Source organism: Elephas maximus, chromosome 9 (genome assembly GCF_024166365.1).
Source record: "Elephas maximus indicus isolate mEleMax1 chromosome 9, mEleMax1 primary haplotype, whole genome shotgun sequence".
Taxonomy (NCBI): domain Eukaryota; kingdom Metazoa; phylum Chordata; class Mammalia; order Proboscidea; family Elephantidae; genus Elephas; species Elephas maximus.
Genome location: NC_064827.1, coordinates 62,711,998 through 62,734,365, shown reverse-complemented (window position 1 = coordinate 62,734,365; position 22,368 = coordinate 62,711,998). Strand labels below are relative to the sequence as shown.

The following is a 22,368-nucleotide window of genomic DNA, read 5'->3' as shown; positions in this document are numbered from 1 at the left end:
CTTGTAATTGACTCAACAGCAATGGTTTTGGTTTTGGGTTTCCACATGGTAGTTCTGAGGATTAAATGATATGTGTCTAAAGTGCTTAGTAGAGTGCCTGGCAAATAAATTAACTATTCAACAAATGTTTGCTAAAGAAAAATAAATAAACAAAGGCAAAGGATTGTTGGGAGGTGGAGGGCAGGGGAAGTCTGATCATGAGAGCAAGCATGGTCCATTTGCTTACCATCTAAAGAAATCAGATGGTAGACCTGACAGAAGATGAGCCTCTCTGCTATTTTCTTTTCTGTTTGGTTTTGCCTGGGCCCTAGTGTTTGGCTCAATGGGAGCTCTCAGTAGTCTGAGCCATGAGGCCTGGGAAGCCAAAGGAGAGAGTGGGAATGGACTGGAAGGGATGAAGGGCCTGAGACTGGGATGAAGCCAAAGCAAACTGTGCAGGACAAATGGAGTGGTGGAGGCCAAGATGCATTTTGCAAAAACTGTTTGCACAGCTGGAGTCAGGCCCTGGCAGGCAAAGAACGTCCCTCTGCTGGTCCTTGGGAACGTCACCTTGGGACCCCCAAGGCCAAGTCCAGAGAAACCCAGGCGCCTGCTAGTATTCCAGTTACTGTTCCTGTGCCCATTCCTCCCCTCCAGGGTGTGGTTCTTGAGGGCAGGGTCCAGGCCTGATGAACTCCTGGGTCTCCCTGGCCCCGAGTGGGGGTTCCTTCCCCCTTGACTGAACCCCAAGGACACAGAGCAGAGGCAGACATGGATTCTGCCCTCACTTTTCTCCCAGGCTGGTGGGATGAAAGAGCCCTGAGCAGACAAGGGAAGCACAGTGTGGTCAAGGCTATGATGAGGACACAGGAGGATACAACACACTCAGCCCAGGCTGGTGGGTCAGGAAGGCAATCCCTGGGGTGGGGGGATGAGGTAATATGAGCCTTCCCAAGTTGAGTCTTAATGATGATTAAGGTAGGCATATTCCTTATAAAATCAGAGGGGGGGTGGGTATTTTTTTTAAAGGAATTCAAAAAAGAAAGAACATTCCAGATACAATGAAAAGTATTTGCAAAGGCATGAGCAAGCATGATGCATTCAAGGTGGGCAAGTGGCTGCACAGAACAAGGGATGGGGGACACATTCAGCAGCAAGAGATAGGCAGGGCCTCTGGGCTAAACAGAAGAGTCTAGGCAGTGGGGGCCACGACAGAAGCTTAGTAAATATGTGCTGGACGGGAGGATGAACAGGTGAATGGACGGACAGGTAAAGCCCAAAATCCTCTGGGTGGCACATAGGACCTTCATTGCCCAGCCCCAACTGACCCCTCCACACCCTCCTGTGCTGTGCCCCATCCATGCTAGACCATCCCTCAGATGTACCAGGGTCTCTCTGATCTCCAGGTCTTTGCACTGGCTGCTCCTCTGCACGGAATGCTCCCTCCTCTGTTCCCTTCTGCCTGACTAACAGAGTTCCTCCTCCAGGATGGAGTGTCAACATCACCCTGTCTGCCAAGCCTCCCCTGGTATCCCACCAGCACCACCTAGGCAGGGGCAGATGCCTCTTCTTGGTGTCCCCAGACCCGAGCACAAAGTTGATGCCCAACCACTATTATCAGAATTATGGTTTTCTATCTTATTTAACAAACATTTATATCAGGTCTAATACATACTGGGCACTGTTCTAAGCACTTTGCTAACATTAGCTCATTTAATCCTTGTAACAACCCATTCCAAAAACCCAAGAAAACCAAACCCATTGCCATTGAGTCAATTCAGACTCATAGTGACAACCCATAAGGTAGGTACTATTATTACCACCATTTTACATATGAGAAAACTGAGCTTGCTTAAGTCCACTCAGCAAGTAAAGTTTCAGAGCCAGGATTCAGATTCTAGTGGTCTGATTCCAAAGACTGTGATTTTAACCATGACACTACGCTGCCCATCAATGAACAAATGAATGAATGAGCAAGGAAAAGAGAAAACTCAGATAAGGAGGGAAGAGGGAGGATAGGAATGGTCTCCTGCTGCTCTGCTCACTCTTCTGGGGCTGAGGATGATGCTGTCGTGTCCAGAGACAGTTCCAGCCTGGTGAGGAGAAATGCCCATGGTGTGGGTTCCATATACCTCAGGGGCAGAACAAGGGCAAGTCCTCTAGAAAAAGCCCCAAGTGAACACTCACTTATTTTTAAATGGACACACTGTAGGATACTATATGGAGCCCTGGTGGCACAGTGGTTAAAAGCTCAGATGCTAACCAAAAGGTCAGCAGTTTGCATCCACCAGCTGCTCCTTGGAAACCCTATGGGGCAGTTCTACCCTGTCCTTTAAGGTCACTTTAAGTCAGAATCGACTCCACAGCAGCAGGTTTGGTTTTGGGTTGGTAAGATACTATACAAAGATGAGAATGAAGCCTTGGTCTGTAACACCCCACCCATCCCTGGCTCCAGGTGGGAGGCTGAGTGGCACACTCCTTCCCTGAGGAGCCTGGCACACATCCGTACTCACTGTGGAGCAGCAGAACACGGTCCTGGGCATCGATCGACAGCTTCAGCTGACCTAAGGAAACAACAATGGGAACAACTTCACCTCATCTCCTTGTTGGGTAAAAACGGAGTGGTAGTGATAGGAATATTCTTTTGTTCATGGGAAGCAATTCAAAGATGCATACAGTCCGTGGGTTGAGATATCTCAGAAGTCACTTAGTTCTGCCTCCTCACCTGTCACCTCTACAATACCTCCAGCAGTGTTCTCCACCCTCAGCTTATATCCATCTGACGACAGGGAGCTCACTACTTTACAAGGTAGCCCAAGTCAATGTTAGAGAACTATCACTGATGGGCAGCTGGAAAAGTAGTTGCATCCACATCACAGTAAGTCTAGACTGGCAAGTTAAGGATCCTGGGTCTTGGCTAGAACGCTATTTGGGGGTTGGGGAGGCGAGGTGGGTCAGCAAAAACCCTCCAGCTGTGATAGACACAGCTAGCTGTGTTCTCAAGAGGTAGTACCAGCACAAAGACACTGAGTGAATCACAGTTTGGGGAAATGCAAAAAAGAAGAGACCAGTTATGGGAGGGGGATCCTTCAAAGTCAATGCTACCAAGCTGTCATGGATAGAATTGTGTTCCTGAATACATGTGTCAACTTAGTTAGGCTGTGATTCCCAGTATTGTGTGGTTGTCCTCCATTTTGTAATTGTAATTTTACGTTAAAGAGGATTAGGGTGGGATTTATAACACCCTTACTAAGGTCACATCCCAGATCCAATGTAAAGGGAGTTTCCCTGGGGTGTGGCCTGCACCACCTTTTATCTCTCAAGAGATAAAAGGAAAGGGAAGCAAGCAGAGAGATGGACTTCACACCACCAAGAAAGCAGTGCCAGGAGCAGAGTGCATCCTTTGGACCCAGGGTTCCTGCATGGAGAAGCTCCTAGTGCAGGGGAAGATTGATGACAAGGACCTTCCTCCAGAGCTGACAGAGAGACAAAGCCTTCCCCTGGAGCTGACGCCCTGAATTTGGACTTCTAGCCTACTAGACTGTTAAAGCCATCCACTTGTAGTATTTCTGTTATGGCAGCACTAGATAACTAAGACATACCCCCAACCCTTCCACAGAATCCTGAGTCCCTAAAGAAAAACTAAGGAGGCTTTCTGTCACCCGGGCATAGAGCCTTGCTACTTGAAGTGTGGTCTAAGAACCAGGAACATCAGCAGCATCTGGAAGGAAATTAAAAACTCAGACTCTCAGGCCCCGCCCCAGGCCCACTGAATCAGAATCTCCGATGTAACAAGATCCCTAGTAATTTTAATGTACATTAAGTTTGAGGAGCCCTGGACTAGAGCATACTGAAAAGCCTCTGAACATGTTTACAAGCTTGGAGAGGGCTTCCTGAGCAAGACACAAAATGCAGAAGCCACAAGGGAAAAGATAGATAAATCTGACTCCATAATATTTTTTAAAATTCTGTTAAAATTAAAGATATCATAAACACTCCAGATACCCTTTTAACTCAGTATAAAGTCACTCCTGAGGTTCACCCGTCAGCCAAAGATTAGGCAAGTATCATGGATTGAATCGTGTCCCCCAAAAATATCTGTCAACTTAGCTGGGCCATGAATCCCAGTACTGTGTGATTGTCCACCATTTTGTCATCTGATGGGATTTTCCTATATGTTGTAAATCCTATCTCTAGGATGCTGATGAGATGGATTAGTGGTAGTTATGTTGATGACATCTATAAGATTAGATATTATGTTAAATCAATCTCTTCTGAAATATAAAAGAGAGAAGTGAGCATAAAGATACAGGTACCTCATACTAGCCAGAAAGTAGCACTGGAAGCAGAGCATGTCCTTTGGACTCAGGGTCCCTGTGCTGACAAACTCCTAGTCTAGGGGAAGATTGATGAAAAGGACCTTCCTCCAGATCCGATAGAGAAAGAAAGCCTTCCCCTGAAAATGGCACCTTGAATCTGGATTCCTAGCCTACTAGACTGTGAGAGAATAAATTTTTCTTTGTTAAAGCCATCCACTTATGGTATTTGTTACAGCAGCACTAGATGACCAAGACAGCAGGTCTATAGGGCCAACAATGACACACATGAGGGACCTGCTTCACAGTTCAATCATGTATATGAGACTAACAGGTTCACCAGCCCAAAAGCAAAGACAAGAAGGCAGGAAGGGAGAGGAAAACTGGACGAATGGAAACAGGGAACCTGGTTGGAGAAGGGAAGAGCGTTGACACACCACGGGGTTGGCAAACAATGTCACAAAATAATTTGTATATTAACTGTTTAATGAGAAACTAATTTGCTCTGTAAATTTTCACCTAAATCGCAATTTAAAAAAATGAATTCATATGTCTAAGAAAAGACATATACGAGAAAAAAAAAAGATATCATAAACAAAGTTATGAGACAACACAATAGAAAAGCAGGCAAAAAACACAAACTGGCAATTCGGAGAAGACAAAACGGCCAAGAAACATATGGAAAGATGCTCAACCTCAAAGAGATCAGGTACATGCAAATTAAATAGCATTGAAATGCCATTTTCCACCAATCCAACTGGCAGATAATTGAAAAGACGGATAATGTCAAATGTTGGTAAAAGTATAGGAAAACAGGAACTCTCATAGCCTGTTGGAGGTAATGTAAAATGGAGGGTAATTTCTGGCAATATTCATTAGAATTTAAATGTGCATACTCTTCAGCCTGGCCAATTCTACTTCCAGATAACTCTCAGGCAAAACTCACACATGTGCACAGAGGCTGGCGCTGCAGCATTGTTTAGAACAAGGAAAAGCTGGAAAAACCTGGTATGTCTATCAGTATGAAGATGGTTAATTCAAAGACTCATACAGTCTCTGGGCTGGGAGGTGTCTCAGAAGCCACCTAATTCAGTCTCCTCGTCATATCAGGAGTCCCTTCTGCAACACCTCCAGCAGTGGTTCTCTAGCCTTGGCTCATATCCCTCTGGTGTCGGGGAGCTCACTACTTTTCAAGGTAGCCCAAGTCAATGTTGGAGAACTCTCACTGATGGGCAGTCAGAAGAGCAGTTGCATCCACATCACAGTTAAATAAACCATACTTATAGCTATAGGGTCACTATCAGTCCAAACTGACTCGACGGCAAAAGGTTTTTTTGGTTTTTTCCATAACTGTGTGTTTTTGTATAGTACTATAATGTATAGCGTTTCATTCTGTCAGAACCAACTCAACGTCACCAAATAACAACAACAACATGGCTATACTAAGGAGCCCTGGTGGTGGAGTGGTTAAAGCTCCCAGCTGATAACCAAAAGGTCAATGGTTCAAACCCACCAGCTGCTATGCAAGAGAAAGATGTACAGTCCGCTTCCATAAAGATTACAGCCTTGGAAACCCTATGAGGGTTTCTGTCCTACAGAGTCGCTATGAGCAGGAATAGACTCAATGGCAACAGGTTTGGTTTTGGGTTTGATAACTATTCCCACTCTGCCAGCAAGCCTTCTGCCCAAAGGCACTCAGCTCTCTTGCTCCATGGGTCAGCATACCCACTGCACCACCTCCTGCAGGTCTCCTAGTTCTGCTGCTGTCGGTTCTCTGCCACCACTTCTCACCATCTTCGGCCATCTCTGGTGTCACAGCTCTGTCTCCTGGGTCTAGGAGGTTCTCAACACAGGGATCCCAGATCCAAAGGACACATTCCACTCCTGGCTCTTCTTTCTTGGTGGTGGCGAAGTCCCGTCTCTGCTTGCCTTTCTCTCTTTTTATCTCTTGTAAGATAAAAGGTACGACTCAAATAAAGGTTTGACTTGAGTAAGGGTAAGGGTGTGAATTCAGTAACAGTATGACTTGAGTTACACCCTCTTGTAAGGTGGTGATTCAAGATACACCCCACCCTAATCCTGCCTCATTAACATACAGAGGTTAGGATTTACAATGCATCATAAAATGGAGAATAATTACATCAGATCACAAAATGGAGGACAACCATACAATCCTGGAAATCGTGGCCTAGCCAAGTTGACACAAATTTAAGGAGATACAACTCAATCCACAACATATGGAAATACTGTTGAGACAAGTTTTTAAGTGGAACAAACAAGTTGCAGAATAATACATATGGTATATATTTCTCTGTACATGTATTTATTTCTAAATGTGTATACATTTCTATATATACATACACACATTCAAAATAGGAGTCCTTAAAGGACCCCAAATTAAAACTAATGATCACCTCTAGAGACTGGGAATTGGAGGTAGGGTGGTCAAAAGGAATTTCAGTTTCCTGTATTTTTTCACAAAAAACACAGCCACGTAAATAACATGCCCACACATGTGACACGCATACCACACCTAGGAAAATAATACGTGACAGGGCTGCATGGTTGGCAAAAACATATAACACGTGCATTATTCATGTAAAAATACAGTACTGCTATTGTTGTCGCTTTAACAATACGAATATATCCATGTACTATAGCACTTCTATCATTAAAAATAAAGGAAAAAGAAAACAAAGAAAGGAGGAAAGGAGGAGAGGAGAGAGAAAGAGAGGAAGGGAGACAGAGAGGAAGAGCATAGGAAGGAGGGAGGGAGAACATAAAGATAATGAAAGACCAGAGCCACAAAGCAGGTGAAGAATGAGAGATTGGGGGAGGTTTTCCCCTGGCTTTTCCAGTATTTATTAAAAAAAAAAAGGACGAAACTTTATTTCATCCTCACAGACACCCCTCTTCCTCGCTGACATGTCAAAAAATTTTATCTCAGTCTTTAAGAATCTTCTGGAACCTCAAAACCTGTTGCCATCAAGTCAATTCCAACTCATAGTGACCCTACAGGACAGAGTAGAACTGCCCCATAGGGTTTCCAAGAAGCAGCTAATGGATTCAAACTGCCGACCTTTTGGTTAACAGCTGCTGAAGTCATTTCATCTAGTGGACACGCACAGGGGAGGCGAGCCAGGTAAGGGCCTCCAAGCCTGCAGCAACCCAGCACATCAAACAGAAAACCCTTGCATCTGCTCCATCTATAACAACATTGTCTAGCAGTCATTTACTTCTGCTCAATCACCTCCAGTGATGGGGAGCTCACTTCCTACAATGGGAACCCATTCCTTTTTGAGATATGTCTGATTGTTCAATGTTCCCTCTCATACTGAGCCAAAAGTGGCCTTCTTGTAACTTTCATTGACCAGACCTGGTTCTGCAGTCTATGGGTTTTATCTCTAGACTTAAAGTCCTTCCACCATTCTTCATGTCACAGTGAGGCATCCCTCATTGCTCCAACTGTTCATCTGTGGACATGCCCCCATAAAACTGGATGGTGGCTGGGACTTTGCTTTGTTGCTGCCTGGAGGAGAGGCAGGCAGGGCTTAGAGAACAGAAAGAGGAAATATAAACCTCTCATAATTCTTCATGAGCCCACCAACCACTATGAACTGACCTCTATTTGATCCTTGCCCTTTAGGGTATTTAAGCGATTCAGCCTCCAGCAAACCAGGTCTGGTTCTTTACCCGGTCAGAAATCCCTGTTGCTCTCTTGCCCATGACACAGGTCTCAGAAGCCCAGAAGGTGCACGTTAGAGGGCTGTGGTGTTTAGGACATTGGTGTCCTGCGCAGGAAAGAACGTAGGTATGGGGACAGGGTTCTGGTCTCCAGTCATGGCTCTGGGGCTACCCTGGTCTCTCTGGGCCCAGGGCAAGTCACCTTCTACATCTGGGCATGACTGTTCCAGCTGTCAAATGAGGTTGGGCATGATGACTTCAGGGGCCTTGACTCTTGGACATTTGATGGAGTAGGCTGATGGGGGGAGGCAGAGGGGGAAAAGCACAGGACCCGAGGGAAGGGTCTCATCGTTTTACCCTCATCTGTGAATCTGAGGTAAGAGCTACAGTGAGCTATGCTGCTAACCAAAAGGTCGGCAGTTCGAATCTACCAGCTGGTCCTTGGAAACCCTATGGGGTAGTTCTACTCTGTCCTATAGGGTCGCTATGAGTCGGAATCGACTGGATGGCAACAAGTTTGTTTGTTTTTTGGTTTTGTGAGTCTGAGGGTGGGGCTGGGGTAGGGTGTGCCTTGCACTGGGAGGCCTAAGCCTGGGACATGGTCTGCTAGGTTTGGTTTCTCTGCCGTAGTAGGGCTTAGGGCACCCTGGCCCTCCCTGAGGAGACCCTGCTTGCCAATCAACCCTTGGCTTTAGGAGCAGAGAGAGCCATCAGGTACAAGACAAGGTGCCACAGCTTTTCTTGAGAAGCCAAGAAGAAGCCAAAGAGAGGGCAGGCTCAAAGAAATGACTCCAAGTCTAGAGAAATAAACCACCAACTGAAGGGAAAGTCAGGTTGAATCCCTGGAGCCTTCAGCTGGTCTTGGTATCAGCTAATCCAGCCCGTGGCCAAAAAACCAAACCCACTGCTGTTGAGTCAACTCCAACTCGTGGTGATCCCATGTGTTATGGTATACAACTGAGCTCCATAGAGTTTTCTTGGCTGTAATCTTTATGAAAGTAGATCGCCAGGTCTTTCTTTCATGGCACTGCTGGATGGGTTCAAACTGCCAACATTTTGGTTAGTACTTGAGAGCAAACTGCTTGCACCTCCCCAGCCCCTCATGAGCCCCCAAATCTCTGGCCCTTCTGATATCCTCACTTCCTCAACAGACTCAGGATACGGCCTATGAGAATGTCCAGGAAAGTTTAGGCTAAAGACCCTGAAGTCATCCTCATCAAGGTTATACAAGGACCCTGGAAAGGACATGTCCCCAGTTACCATGGGACTACAGTTAGACACCAACTCCATCTACAAAGGGTGGTGGTGACAGGTACCTAGAGAGGCTGCTGGAGTGCAGCAGGGAGCCGGCAACCAGAGCCAAAGGGAGAACAGACGGACATATGACAGGAAAAATATTGGATGAGAGTGAGCTTCAAAGAAAGTGTGGAGAAGGCAACGAACCCAAATTCTGCCAGGTACATAATCTGGGGGGTTCAGACACACTGTGGAAAAATGTTATGGAAGCTAAGTAAAGAAATGCAATCTGGCAGATGTTAGTCAGAGAGGACCACAGGAAGATGAAATTTGAATCTCTGGACATAGTCAGGAAGAGACATACCCAGAAAGTGAAGCAAGAAGATGGAGCTGCACACCATTGCTGGGCTCAGAAGTCAGCACAAAAGTGTCCCAGAGGGAGTCTCTGCCACCCTAGGTGTGCAGGGAATGCCTCTACGAGGGCATTAGCTGGGTAGCATGATGCAGCAGTCATCCTAAAACACACTCCACCCCCCAAAAAACAATTTTTCATTTAAGAACTGTCATGTGTTAAAAGCCACAGGAAGAGTGATGTTACCAGGACAAATGTACAAAGGAGGCTGGGTCTATAAGGGTCTACATGGAGCCTAGCCAGTCATCGGCAATTCCAGATTCCCCCTCATTTGTGAGGACAAATCTGTACCACAGGCCATGTGCACAAGAGGGAGGGAGCCTAGCCAGCTGCCAGAAACACCTTGTCTTGTACCTTTCAACCACCTCATCCACACCGTTGCCCTCATTAAGACACAAGAGGGTTATGTATGTTTATCAATTTCATTTTCTGCCTTCTACAGGAGAAATGGTAGGTTGCAGCAGTGTTGGGGACCTGGAAGAACCCAGCTCTTGGAACACAATCCTGGAGAATTTCAAGTGTCTGTTGTGCTGAACGGAAACCCTGGTGGCATAGTGGTTAAGTGCTACGGCTGCTAACCAAGAGGTCAGCAGTCCGAATCCACCAGGCACTCCTTGGAAACTCTACTGGGCAGTTCTAATTTTTTTTATTCTGTCCTATAGGGTTGGTATGAGTCGGAATCGACTCGACGGCAGTGGGTTTGGTTTTTTTTTTTTTTTTTTGGTTGTGTTGAAGAGGAGAATCTGCTGGTGATATCCTGAATTCCATTCAGAGAAGGGGTCCTGGTTTTTGATGGTACCTGCTAACAGAAGGAGACTTGCAGAGTAAAAGTGGGCTGGGGGCTACTGGGGTGGGATGCAAATTGTGATGGGTCAATTCAACCCCCTTCGCTTGCTTGACTCTCTGCTTCCTGTGAAATCTGATATTAATGTGGTCTCCCAAGCTGTCTTTCTTTCCAGGAAGAGATTGCACTGGCCAGCATAAATCTTCTGAAAGTCCACTCAGTGATTTTATCTTCAGCATCGACTAAAAAATTAGCATTCAGATTGCTTGATGAATTAGATTCTTGTGGATCATTCACAAGGGAGTCTAGATCCTTCCTGGGCAAGCCAGTATAATAAAATTTCCAAATCTACCACAGTCAGCATGGAACCTTGGCTGAACCATAACAACACAAAGTCTAGCTGTCCTGTGGAGCTCACACGCAAACGCAGGACAGTCCTCATTCACGTTCTCACCACAGATTTCAAGGCCACACTGAGCCACTAGGCTGGGCACAAGCACTGGGCAAAGAATGTCAGCGTTTATTACATGTTGACTATGTACTCAGCACTTTACTGAATGTTTTTTATTTCTTTTACTTCTCTAAACAATTCCATGAAATAGTAACTATTTTTAATCTACATTTTACAGGCCAGGAAACTGAAGATTAAGAGTTAAATAGCTCATCCAGGTCACACAGCCAGTAAGCGGCAGAGATGGGGTTTGAATCTCCGCATTCCAGCCCCAGAGCCTCCATTCTCATGTCACTACACGGCTATCGTCGGTTTACCATTTGTCCACAAATTCTTGGCTACTCCTCCCTTCAAAAGGTGGAGCCTAATTCCCCTCCCCTTGAGTATGGGCTGGACTTGGTGACTTGCTTCTAACAAACACAATATGGTGGAAGTGATAATGGATGACTTCTAGAACATAAAAGGAATTATAGGGTAACTATTGAGTCGGAATCTAATCGACAGCAATGGGTTTGGGTTTGGCTTTTCTTTTTAACAGCTTTATTGAGATATAATTTACATATCATACAATTCAATCATTTAAAACATACAATTCAATGTTTTTTACTATATTCACAGGGTTGCCCAACTATCATCACTAATTTTAGAACATTTTCACCCCCTCAGAAGAAACCCCAGTCACTCCCCATTTCCTTCCACTTTCTCTTGCTCCCCATAACCACAGCAACCACTAATCTACTTTCTGTCTCTGTAGATTTGCCTATTCTGGACACTTCATATACATGGAATCATATAATACATGGTCTTTTGTGACTGGCTTCTTAGAATAACGTTTTCAAGGCTCATTCATGTTGTAGCATGTATCAGTACTTCATTTCTCTTTACTGCCAAATAATATCCCATTATATGGATACATTGAATTTTATTTATCCATTCATCGCTTTATGGGCATTTGGATTGTTTTCCACCTTTTCGCTAGTACGAATAATGCTGCTTTTGAACATTCTTGTACAAGTGCTTCTTTGAACATATGTCTTTAATTTGTTAGGCTAAAATACAGTTCTAAGATAAACCTGTATGTAAATATGACTAAGAAAACAGAAGGCCTCCTGTTTTTGAGGTCCTTGAGATTCTTAATAAAGAATTTGGAAAGACTCGAACCATGCTCATTCCAAACTGCCTAACGTGGAACTGTCCCACATTAACCCAAGGATACCCCAGCACCTTCATGCACACGCTTTACCTGCAGGGCGAATAGTTTTCTTCTATACATGCTGGTATACACATACTGGTATATACACATATTGGTACACACAAATACTATTATGTGTACAAAATTCACATATTTCTGCCCTTCACAGTTTTCCTTTAGATTTTACTGTGATGATTTTTTAAAGCATCTATATCGTTGTTGTTAGTTGCTGTTGAGTCAATTGCAGCTCATGGCAACCCCATGTGTGAGGAGTAAAGCTGCTCCATAGGGTTTTCAAGGCTGTGATCTTTGGGGAAACAAATCGTCAGGGCTGTCTTCCAAGGCCCCTCTGAGTAGGTTCAAACCACCAACCTTTCAGCTAGTAGTCCAGAGCTTAACCATTGTGCTACTCAGTGAATCCTAAATTATACATATAAAGTCGTACAATTTTTATTCTAAAATTGTCAGTTTTTCCACATTTTATAAATTACTCAGCATCATCTACTTCATATTACAGACTTTTTCTCCATAGCAAATATGTGTTACTTTATAATGATGAGAGCCTTGTATGCGTGCTGATTGCTTTAAGCCACACAATGAAATCAATAATTTATTTTCATCACGTTTCACTTTATTAAGGCTATCAAATAAAGTTTTCCAGCACTAATGTGAAAACAAAAGAAAGGCAGCATGGAACTATGAACAAAACATGGATTTTGGAGTCAGTAAAATCTGGTCTAAATCCTGCTTCCACCACTTAAGATCCTTAATCACTCGGACTTGGGTTCCCTCATCTTTACAATGGGAATAACAATAATACAGCTCTATCAGGGTTGTTGTAAAAATGAGAGCTAATACATGTGAAGTGCCTAGCACATAGAAGATACTCAAAAACTAATAGCATTTTTTAAATCTACCTCTGTAAGATAATGCCACAGGGGGAAATCATTTGAGGAGAACAAAGTTTCCTAATATTACCCATACGAAGCATCTCAATCAAGCACCACCTGTCCTAGATCAAAACTATATAGCACTTCTGACCTCACCAGCATGCCATCCAAACAAGCATCGAGTTTCAATATAAATTGAGCCCAATTACCTACCTCCCCTATTGAAATGACAAAAAGGAAAAACCCTCGAAAAATTAGAAAACGTATGTAACAGACTTCCATTTCTGGGGTGACAGACCAGGTAATTTGAACCAACCTTCCCACTGAGGAAAGCTAGAAAACCCAGACAATATTTAAAAGCATCTTCTTGGAGACCTAACAAGACAGAGAAGAACTGCCAGGCCAAGATCTGGGGAGGATGGAGGTTCATGGAATGACGTTTAGCGTTCTTTGTGCTAATTTTCACTCCCATGCTCTTTCAGGCTCCAGAGCAGCAACTGAAAAGCTAAGAGGCTGAGTAGTTTCTGCCAGCCTCCCGGAGCCAGAGAAACAGGAATCAGAGATCAGGGTTTACCAAGGAGTTGGGGTCCTTTTGAGCCCTCACCTTTTGGATTGGAACTCTAATGGGTTGTTCCCTAGGAACGAATCGTAATCAGAAACAATACATTCCCTGACCAAAATGTAAACTAAATAATAAAAATATTACTGGGAAATCAAGAAATACATTCCCAAATAACCCCTGGATTGAAGAAGAAATGACAATGAAAGTTATCAAATATTTTGAACTAAATGGCAAAGAAAACTATATATCAAATGTGAGGTTCTAGATATTGGCAGTGTTCTATTTTTGACCCAGATGAAGGCTACACAGGTATTTGCTTTGTGATAAATGACTGAACAACACATCATTTGGGGGGACACTTTTCTGTTTGTATGTTGTATTTTCAAAATAAAAAAGGTTAAACAAAAACATACACAGCAGAATTGAAAAAGAGAACAAAAGGCTATCGAGAGGCCAGAAACTTTGAGGAATTTTGGAAACCTTCGAAGCAGATGGACACCTAATGACAGAAAAGCCGAGGACTCCAACCAGCAAATGATGAGCTCCTGAGAAATAGTTTCCCTAGCCAACCCTAGAAAATCTCCCAGGCTCAGAGCCCCAGGACTGGGAACAAGGGTGAACCAGGGGCAGCGGGCAGGGGCATGTTGAAGTCTTCCAGTTCAGGACCCAACCTCACACTACCCAACACACTGAGCAGCTGGCTGGCATCTGTTCCCAAGCTTCTGCCTCACTTCAGAAAATGGGTTATTTATCTCTGTGGCTTCTAAAGAGGGAGGTTTGAAATTGACAGAGAAATGAATGGAATGGAGCCCCAGCTAACATCGCGCTGCCACACAGATATGGGGAAAGAAAGAAAATGTTTAGCAAATTAATGACATTCCTCAGTCTATTCTGCCTTCAGAACCATATCTTTCCAACGTCCCACTGGCAAACCAAAGACTCCAGGCACCCCTCTAAAGCCTGCATGCAGAGTTGCTGCCTACAGCTTTCACCCTGTGGGTTCATTTGGGGCTGGCAGTTCTAAACAGAGTTGGGTTATGTCACCCAATGTCCAGCCTGCCTGTCACATCCTGGCCAAGGCACCCTAAGAAAAGGCCATCTGTTCTCTCCCCAGACCACTCACTACATCCCGTGACCTCACACCCAAGCCCACTGCCATCTAGGTGACTCTAACTCATAGCGACCCTATAGGGCTTCCAAGGCTGTAAATCTTTACAGAAGCAGACCGCCACATCTTTCTCCCACAAAGCCACTGCTGGGTTCGAATCGCCAACCTTATGGTTGGCAACCAAGCACTTTAACCACTGTGCCACCAGGGCTCCTTCCAGAGACCCCAGGCTCATTAATAACTTGTTTCCTCAGACAAGCTAATAAGCTGGCATCCCTTCAAGAAGATATTTCTTAAATATTTTGCCAACAATTTTGTGAATTTGGGGTTTTTTCTGAGTAATATTTATTGCCTATATAAAATATGCCTAAAATTCATATGGAAACTCATGGGATCCAGAATAGCCAAAGCAATCGTGAAAATGAAGAACACAGTTGGAGGAGTCACACTTTCCAATTTTAAAACTTACTACAAAGCGATAGTAATCAAGACACAATGGTCCTGGTATAAGGACAGACGTACAGATGATGGAATAGAACTGTGAGTTCAGAAATAAACCCATGTGTCTATGGCCAATTGATTTTCAACAAGGGTGCCAAGCCCATTCAGTTGGGAAGGAATAGTCTTTTCAACAAATGGCGCTGGAGTAATCGTATAAAAAAAAAAAATCGTATAGCCACATACAAAAGAACGAAACTCAACTCTTACCTCACGCGATAGACAAAAATCAAAATGGAGCAAAGACCTAAATGTAAGAGCTAAAACTATAAAACCCTTAGAAGAAACATAGGGGTAAATCTTTGTGACCTTGGATTTAACAGTGAATTTCTAGATTTGACACCAAAAGCACAAGCTACAACAACAACAACAAAAAGATAAATTAGAGTTCATCAGAATTTAACAGTTTTGTGCTTCAAAGGACACTATCAAGAAAGTGAAAAGACAACTCGCAGAAATGTGAGAAAGTATTTCCAAATCATATATTTGATAAGGAGTCCCTGAATGGTGAAAAGATCTCTGGGTGGCGGAAACAGTTTGTGCTCATCTACTAATCTAAAGGTTGGCGGTTCACACCTGCCCAGCGGTGCCATGGAAGAAAAGCCTGGTGATCTGCATGTATATAGATTACAGCCTAGGAAACCCAATGGAACAGTTCTACTCTGTAACACATGGGGTTGCCATGGCTTGGAATCAACTCGACAGCAACAGGTATGGGGGTGGTGCAAACAGTTACTACATTCGCCTGTTAACTGAAAAGTTAAAGGTTTGAGTCCACCCAGAGACACTTCGGAAGAAAGGCCTGGCAGTCTACTTCCAAAAAATCAGCCATTGAAAACTCTATGGAGCACAGTTCTACTCTGACACACATGGAGTTGCCATGAATAAGAACTCACTTGACAGCAACTGTTTTTTTGTTTTGTTTTTTAACATCCGAGAAGGGACCTCTTACAACTTAATAATAAAAAGGTAAATAGCAGAATTTAAAAATGGACAAAGGTTATGAATAGACATTTCTCCAAAGAAGATATACAAATGGCAAATAAGCACATGAAAAGATGCTTAACATCACTAGTCATCAGGGAAATGCAAATCAAAACCACAGTGAGAACCACTTCACACCCACTAGGATGACTGTAATCAAAAAGTCAGATAATAACAAATGTTGGTTAAGGATGTGGAGAAATTGGAACCTTCGTACATTGTTGGCGGGAATGTGAAATGGTGCGGCAACTTCAGAAAACAATTTGGCCCTTCCTCAAAAAGTTAAACATGGACTTACCATTTGACACAGCAATTCCACTCCTACGTACGTATCCAAGAGAAATGAAAACATATGTTCACTCAAAGACTTGTACATAAATGTTCATAGCATCATTATTCATAATAGTCAAAAGGTGGAAACAACCCATGTGTCCATCGAGTGAGGCATGTATAAACAAGATGTGGTATATACACACAGTGGAGGATTATTTTACCCTAGGAATAAAACACTGATACATGCCACAACATGGATGAACCTTGAAAACATTATGCTAAGTGAAAGATGCCAGTCACAAAAGACCATATATTACACGATTCCACTTACATGAAACGCCCAGAAGAGGCAGATCCTTAGAGACAGAAAGTGGATTAGTGGTTACTTAGGTCTAGGGGGTTGGGAGTAGAGAGGGTAAGAGCTAAAGGGTACGGTTATCTTTTTAAAGTGAGGAAAATTGTCATGGATTGAATCGTGTCCCCCCAAAATACGTGTCAACTTGGTTAGGCCATGATTTCCAGTATTGTGTGGTTGTCCTCCATTTTGTAATTGTAATTTTACGTTAAAGAGGATTACAGTGGGACTGTAACACCCTTACCCAGATCACATCCCTGACCCAGTGTAAAGGGAGTTTCCCTGGGGTGTGGCCTGCACCACCTTTTATCTCTCAAGAGATAAAAAGGAAAGGGAAACGAGCAGAGGTTGGGGGGAACACCCTCACACCACCAGCAAAGAAGCACCGGGAGTACCTTTGGACCTGGGGTTCCTGAGCAGAGAAGCTCCTAGTCTGGGGCAACACTGATGAGAAGACCAACAGAGAGAATGGCTTCCCCCTGCAGCTGACGCCCTGAATTCAGACCTCTAGCCTACTGAGCTGTGAGAGAATCAATTTCTCTTTGTTAAAGCCATCCACTGGTGGTATTTCCGTTATAGCAGCGCTAGATAACTAAGACAAAAATGTTTTAAAAATTTATTGTGATGATGGTTGCACAACTCTGTGAATATACTAAAAACCACTGAATTGTACACTTTAAATGGGTAAATTACATGGTATGTGAATTACAGCTCAATAAAATTGTTAGAAAAAAAAGGAGAAAAAAGCATGTTAACAAACACCCTAATAAAATTAAAAGATATAATCTTGAAAAAAATATTATGTAGACCTATAATGGTTTGTGCAAATTATACCAGTTCTTTTGAACAAACGGACACAGGGAACTCAGGGTGGAAAGGAGGGCCATGCTGTTACATTGTGGGGACTGCAACCAATGTCACAAAACAATATAGGTGTAAGTTTTTGAATGAGAAATTAACTTGAGCTGTAAACTTCCACCTAAAGCACAATAAAAACGCTTTTTTAATTAAACCAATTCTTAAAAAAAAAAATTCTTATAGATAAAGAAAAAAATGCCCCTAGACTTGACACATATTTTTAGAAGAGGCCAGGGCTGCAGAGGAAAGGACACCGCGCTCAGCCTCTTTTTCGCTGCTCCAAGCATTTGGTTCTAGCCCCAGCTTGCATACTCCCCTCCCCTCACCTCCTTAGAAGGCAGTATACAGCCAAGTAAAGTCACTTGAACATACCCTTTATTGAGGGACAAAGGGTCATGCATGCACACTGCACACACAGTCTAAGGAACTTATCAAAGTATCCCTGCCAACAATATACCACACAGTACTCTCCCCGAAGGGAATTCTACTCTCTACATTTCCTGAGATGCTTAAGCCCCCTTTAAATATGCATGCCCAGGAAACTAACTAGCAGCTGGGCAGCCACTCCATCTGCTCCTGCCAGCACAAAGCCCACCACTGAAGGCCAGGAGCCACCTGCCATGTTGGGACAAGGCCAGCTAACTGGGGGAGAACTTAGCAAAGGCCTTCACAGTTCAAGGAGCCCACATTAATTGGCTGCCAAAACTGATGAGTCTAGATTCAAACCTTCCAAGTCTGGCTGACCATCAGAACGCTCAGGTGGCTTCTTAAAATGATAGACTGTCGTAGTCATCTAATGCTGCTATAACAGAAATACCACAGATGGATGGCTTTAACAAACAGAAATTTATTCTCTCACAATCTAGCAGGTTACAAGTCCAAATTCAGGGCATCAGCTCCAGGGGAATGTTTTCTCTCTCTGTCAGCTCTGGAGGAAGGTCCTCGTCCTTAATCTTCCCTTGGTCAAGGAGCTTCTCAGGCTCAGGGCCTCCGGGTCCAAAGGACACACTCTTCTCCTGGTGCTGCTTTCTTGGTGGTATGAGGTCCCCAACTCTCTGCTTGCCTCCCTTTCCTTTTTATCCCTTGAGAGATAAAAGGCGGTGCAGGCCACACCCCAGAGAAACTCCCTTTACATTGGATCAAGCGTGTGACCTGGGTAAGGGTGGTGTTACAATCCCACCCTAATCCTTTTAACATAAAATTACAATCAAAAAATGGAAGGCAACTGCAGAATACTGAGAATCATGGCCTAACCAAGTTGATACACACATTTTGGGGGGACATAATTTAATCCATGACATAGATTCTCCATTCCAGACCTATTAAACCAGAATCTCTGGGAGCAGAGGCTAGGAATCTGTGTTTATCACAGGCTCCCCAGGGGCTTCTGACAGTTGCCAGGTTTGATAACCACTGATACGAATTCATGGTCGGAGGAGGAAAGATCACGCAGTGTATGAGGAAAATAAGCAGCCTGAAGGAGGAGCGCCAAGCTGGGCAACCACAGCAAATGGCACCCAAAGAAACAGACGTAACACAGGAAACAGGAGAGAACTTTTCGAACATTTTAATTAGTGTCCTCAGTAAGATTTGAGAGAAACCTGCATACAGAAGAGCAGGAGGCTCCCTACCCCAGCTGGGCTCCTGCCTGCCTCGTGCACACTCAGGTCACAGTCACTTATTCAAGCAGCAGCCTTCACTGATACCCACTGGGCACAGCCCTGAGGTCACGGCTGGGCAGAAGATTCCTTCTCTGCTGGCCCTGGACCCTCCCCAACTACCCAGATCTGGCAGGGAGATTAATACAGTAGAAGAATATGGCCTGATGGAAGAAAATATTCATATCATCATACCAGTAAGGAAAAGAGGTAGGTTATAAAACTGCACATTATAGTATGATCTCAGTTTTATTAAAATTAGACAGAGAGAGAGAGAGAAATAAGTTTAGAAAAATATAAACCAAAATGTTAACAATGGTCTTCTCTGCAGAGTCAGATTACAATTGATTTTTACTTCCTTCTTTCCACTAAGTTTTCAACAATGAATATACATCTTACCATGATAATAAGGAGGGGAGAAAAATGAAACATATCTTTACTTTTTAATCAGGGCACAGCTAAGGTATCAGGTTCTCACAGCCCCCTGACACTCTTTTCTGACCACCTCTAACCCCACCAACCCAGATCATTCTGGAAATCTCCCTTGCCAGGCAGAGCCCCACATCCCAATGGGGCTAACATGAATTGCCTCATAGGGCTGGGAGAATTAAATGAGATAAAGCAGGTAAAGAAGTCCCTGGTGGCACAAATAGTTAAGCGCTCAACTACTAGCTGAAAGATTGGCAGCTCAAACCCAGCCAGAGGCACCTCAGAAGACAGGCCTGGCGATCTGCTTCTGCAAGGTCACAGCCCTGAAAACCCTATGTGGTAGTTCTGCTCTGTACACATAGGGTTGCCATGAGTCAGAACTGACTCAACAAGCAGCGAACAACAAGCAACAACAATGTGGGTAAAACACCTGGCACAATGCATGGCACATGGTAAGTGCTCAGTGAATGATGGCTAGTTAATTATTATCCTCCACCAACTGGGCCACAGCTTTTCCATCACTCCTGTGACCCTGGAGAAAAAAACACGTTGTGAAGAGCCAAGCGTGCTGGACTGGAGTCTGAGAGCCAGGGAGTAAGGAACCCCAGTCAGGGCCTAACTTCTTAGGTACTCTACCTTTGAAATCTGGGCAAAATCCAATTATGCTTGCAGAGTCACTGTCCCAACCTTCATAAAGAAAATTGCATATATATATATATATATATGCTGAACAGGTTGTGGGAAGGCTTGAGCTCAGGGACCAACTCTATCACAGACTCACTGTGAGACCTTCCTCTCTCTGGATCTCAAGTCTTTACATAGGAAAAATAATGCCTCTCAACCAGGAGGGAGTAGGAGGACCAATGGGCTAAGGAAGAGTCAAGAAGGGCTGTGCTCTACAGAAGGGTTGTTAAATTTACTATGGCTACTTGACAGGCCAGGTTTGTCCAGGTCTTTGGGGCAGCTTCTGCCCAGCTGTTATTTGGGGGGACCCAGTCCTGCTATGGAAACCCTGGTGGCATGGTGGTTGAGAGCTAAGGCTGCTGATCAAAAAGTCGGCAGTTGGAATCCACCAGGCACTCCTTCAAACTCTATGGGGCAGTTCTACTCAACGGCAATGGGTTGGGGTTGGGTTGGAGTTCTGCTATTGAAGGGCTTGGGAGAGGAAGCCTACTGCCCATTTCTTTCAACCTCAAGCCCCCAATGCAGCCCTGTGAACCAACTGAGAGCCTAGTCTGTCCTGGAAAAGAGAATTCTTTTCCCTGTGGATCTGATATCCTCGGAAGTGGTCAGACTGCAGCCTTCAAAGTGAGTCCACAAGGAGCCAAGGCTCCCTGGGCTGACCTGGTACCTGTTCTGTGCCTGAGCCAAAGGAAAGTGGAAGAGATCTTCAGATGCAGTAACAGAACCTTGATTTAACCCTGAGCTGCTTGCTAATGGGAAACTCAAAGGTGACAAAGCCAGCCTCCAAGAGATTAGCTGGGGAGTGATTATTCCAGCCAAGTGAGGCAGAACCAACTGCACTTGGCACAGTGGCCAGGCAGCAGGTGGTGCCCAGCAGCTTGCAGGGCCTAAGCCCTGAGCCCCTCTTGGGAAATCACAGGAGGACGGGGGCCAGAGAAAGTGCCCCCAAATAGAAACTGCGTCTGCCCCCAGCCGCACCTCTCACCATGGGAGGCTGCCCTCTCTGGGCGTTCAGAGCAGGGTGAAGCAGCCCTCGGCGGCCAGCACCGGAGAGCACTTACCAAAGGTAGTGAGGTAGAAGGACAAGTCCCGGTGGTCCCGCCGGCTCCCAAGGGAGACACGGTGCAGGGAGCGCACCTCCATGGCTGTCCCGCTCTGGGCAGGCGCGGGCAGGAATGCGTGTAACCCGAGGTGTCTATGTTTCTCCCTTGTAACTGTGGCAGCAGGTTCACCCGCCCCCCGCGCCAGCGTCTCCAAGGCGGGAGCGCGGCGAAAGCTGGAGACGCGGCTGGAGCCGCGCGAGTTTGAACCGGCCGGGCGCGCCAGGCCCTGATTGGCCCGTGCTCTTTTGAATGCGAAGCTTTCCACCTGACGGAGCAGACGCCGGGCCAGGGGGGAGGCGGCGCTGGCGCCGGGACCAGCGAGGACAGCCACCTGCCGGCAGAGGCGGCTCCTTACCCGAGGCGCCTGCAGGACGGGCGGCCACGCCTGGCTCCAGGACCGCGTTCGGGCTGGAAGTGCCTGCCCGGTCGAGAGGCCCGCGGCCCCCGCGTGGCCACCCGGGCGGGGTTGGCCTGCTCACCAAGCTCCCCAGGCCCGCAATTAGCGTGCTTTGAAGCTCAGACCTGTAATCATCCAGACCCAAGCAAGGGCAAAGGAGCACCCTCCTCGCCCAGTGCAGTGGGGTTTGGAAAAGTATCCTCTGTACTCGGAGGGACCGCTCCCACCAGGCTGCACCCCCTTCCCAAACCCGGCCACCTCCATGGCCCTCTGAGCCTCCCGCTGGATGAAAGCAGCCTGGCACAGGTCCAGACATGAGCGGCTAGCTCTCGCCCCGCCTACAGCCCCACCCGCAGTCTGGTGCCAGGGGACAAGAGGCCAGGACCCCAGAGCCTGAGGGGACAGAAAAGCACAGGACACGGAGCGGGAGAGAAAGTGCTGGAAGGAAGGTCAGCCCCTGCACAGCTTTGTTGGTAAACATTCATGGGATGCCTCTAGGGAGCTGTTTCACACCA

General features: G+C 45.3%; 1 protein-coding gene across 2 annotated transcripts in view; it reads right to left on the bottom strand.

The window, feature by feature from the left end:
* The window catches only part of RGS3 (regulator of G protein signaling 3), a 139,562-nt gene extending 117,952 nt beyond the window's left edge, over window positions 1-21,610 (bottom strand). For both annotated transcript variants that reach the window (XM_049895057.1, XM_049895059.1), the window contains exons 1-2: window positions 21,415-21,610; window positions 2,493-2,543 (exon numbers count right to left, since the gene is read on the bottom strand). In XM_049895057.1, the coding sequence (XP_049751014.1) occupies window positions 2,493-2,543; window positions 21,415-21,496 (133 nt within the window). In that variant the 5' untranslated portion in view covers window positions 21,497-21,610. The remainder of the gene's footprint in view (window positions 1-2,492; window positions 2,544-21,414) is intronic.
* Window positions 21,611-22,368: the final 758 nt, after the last annotated feature.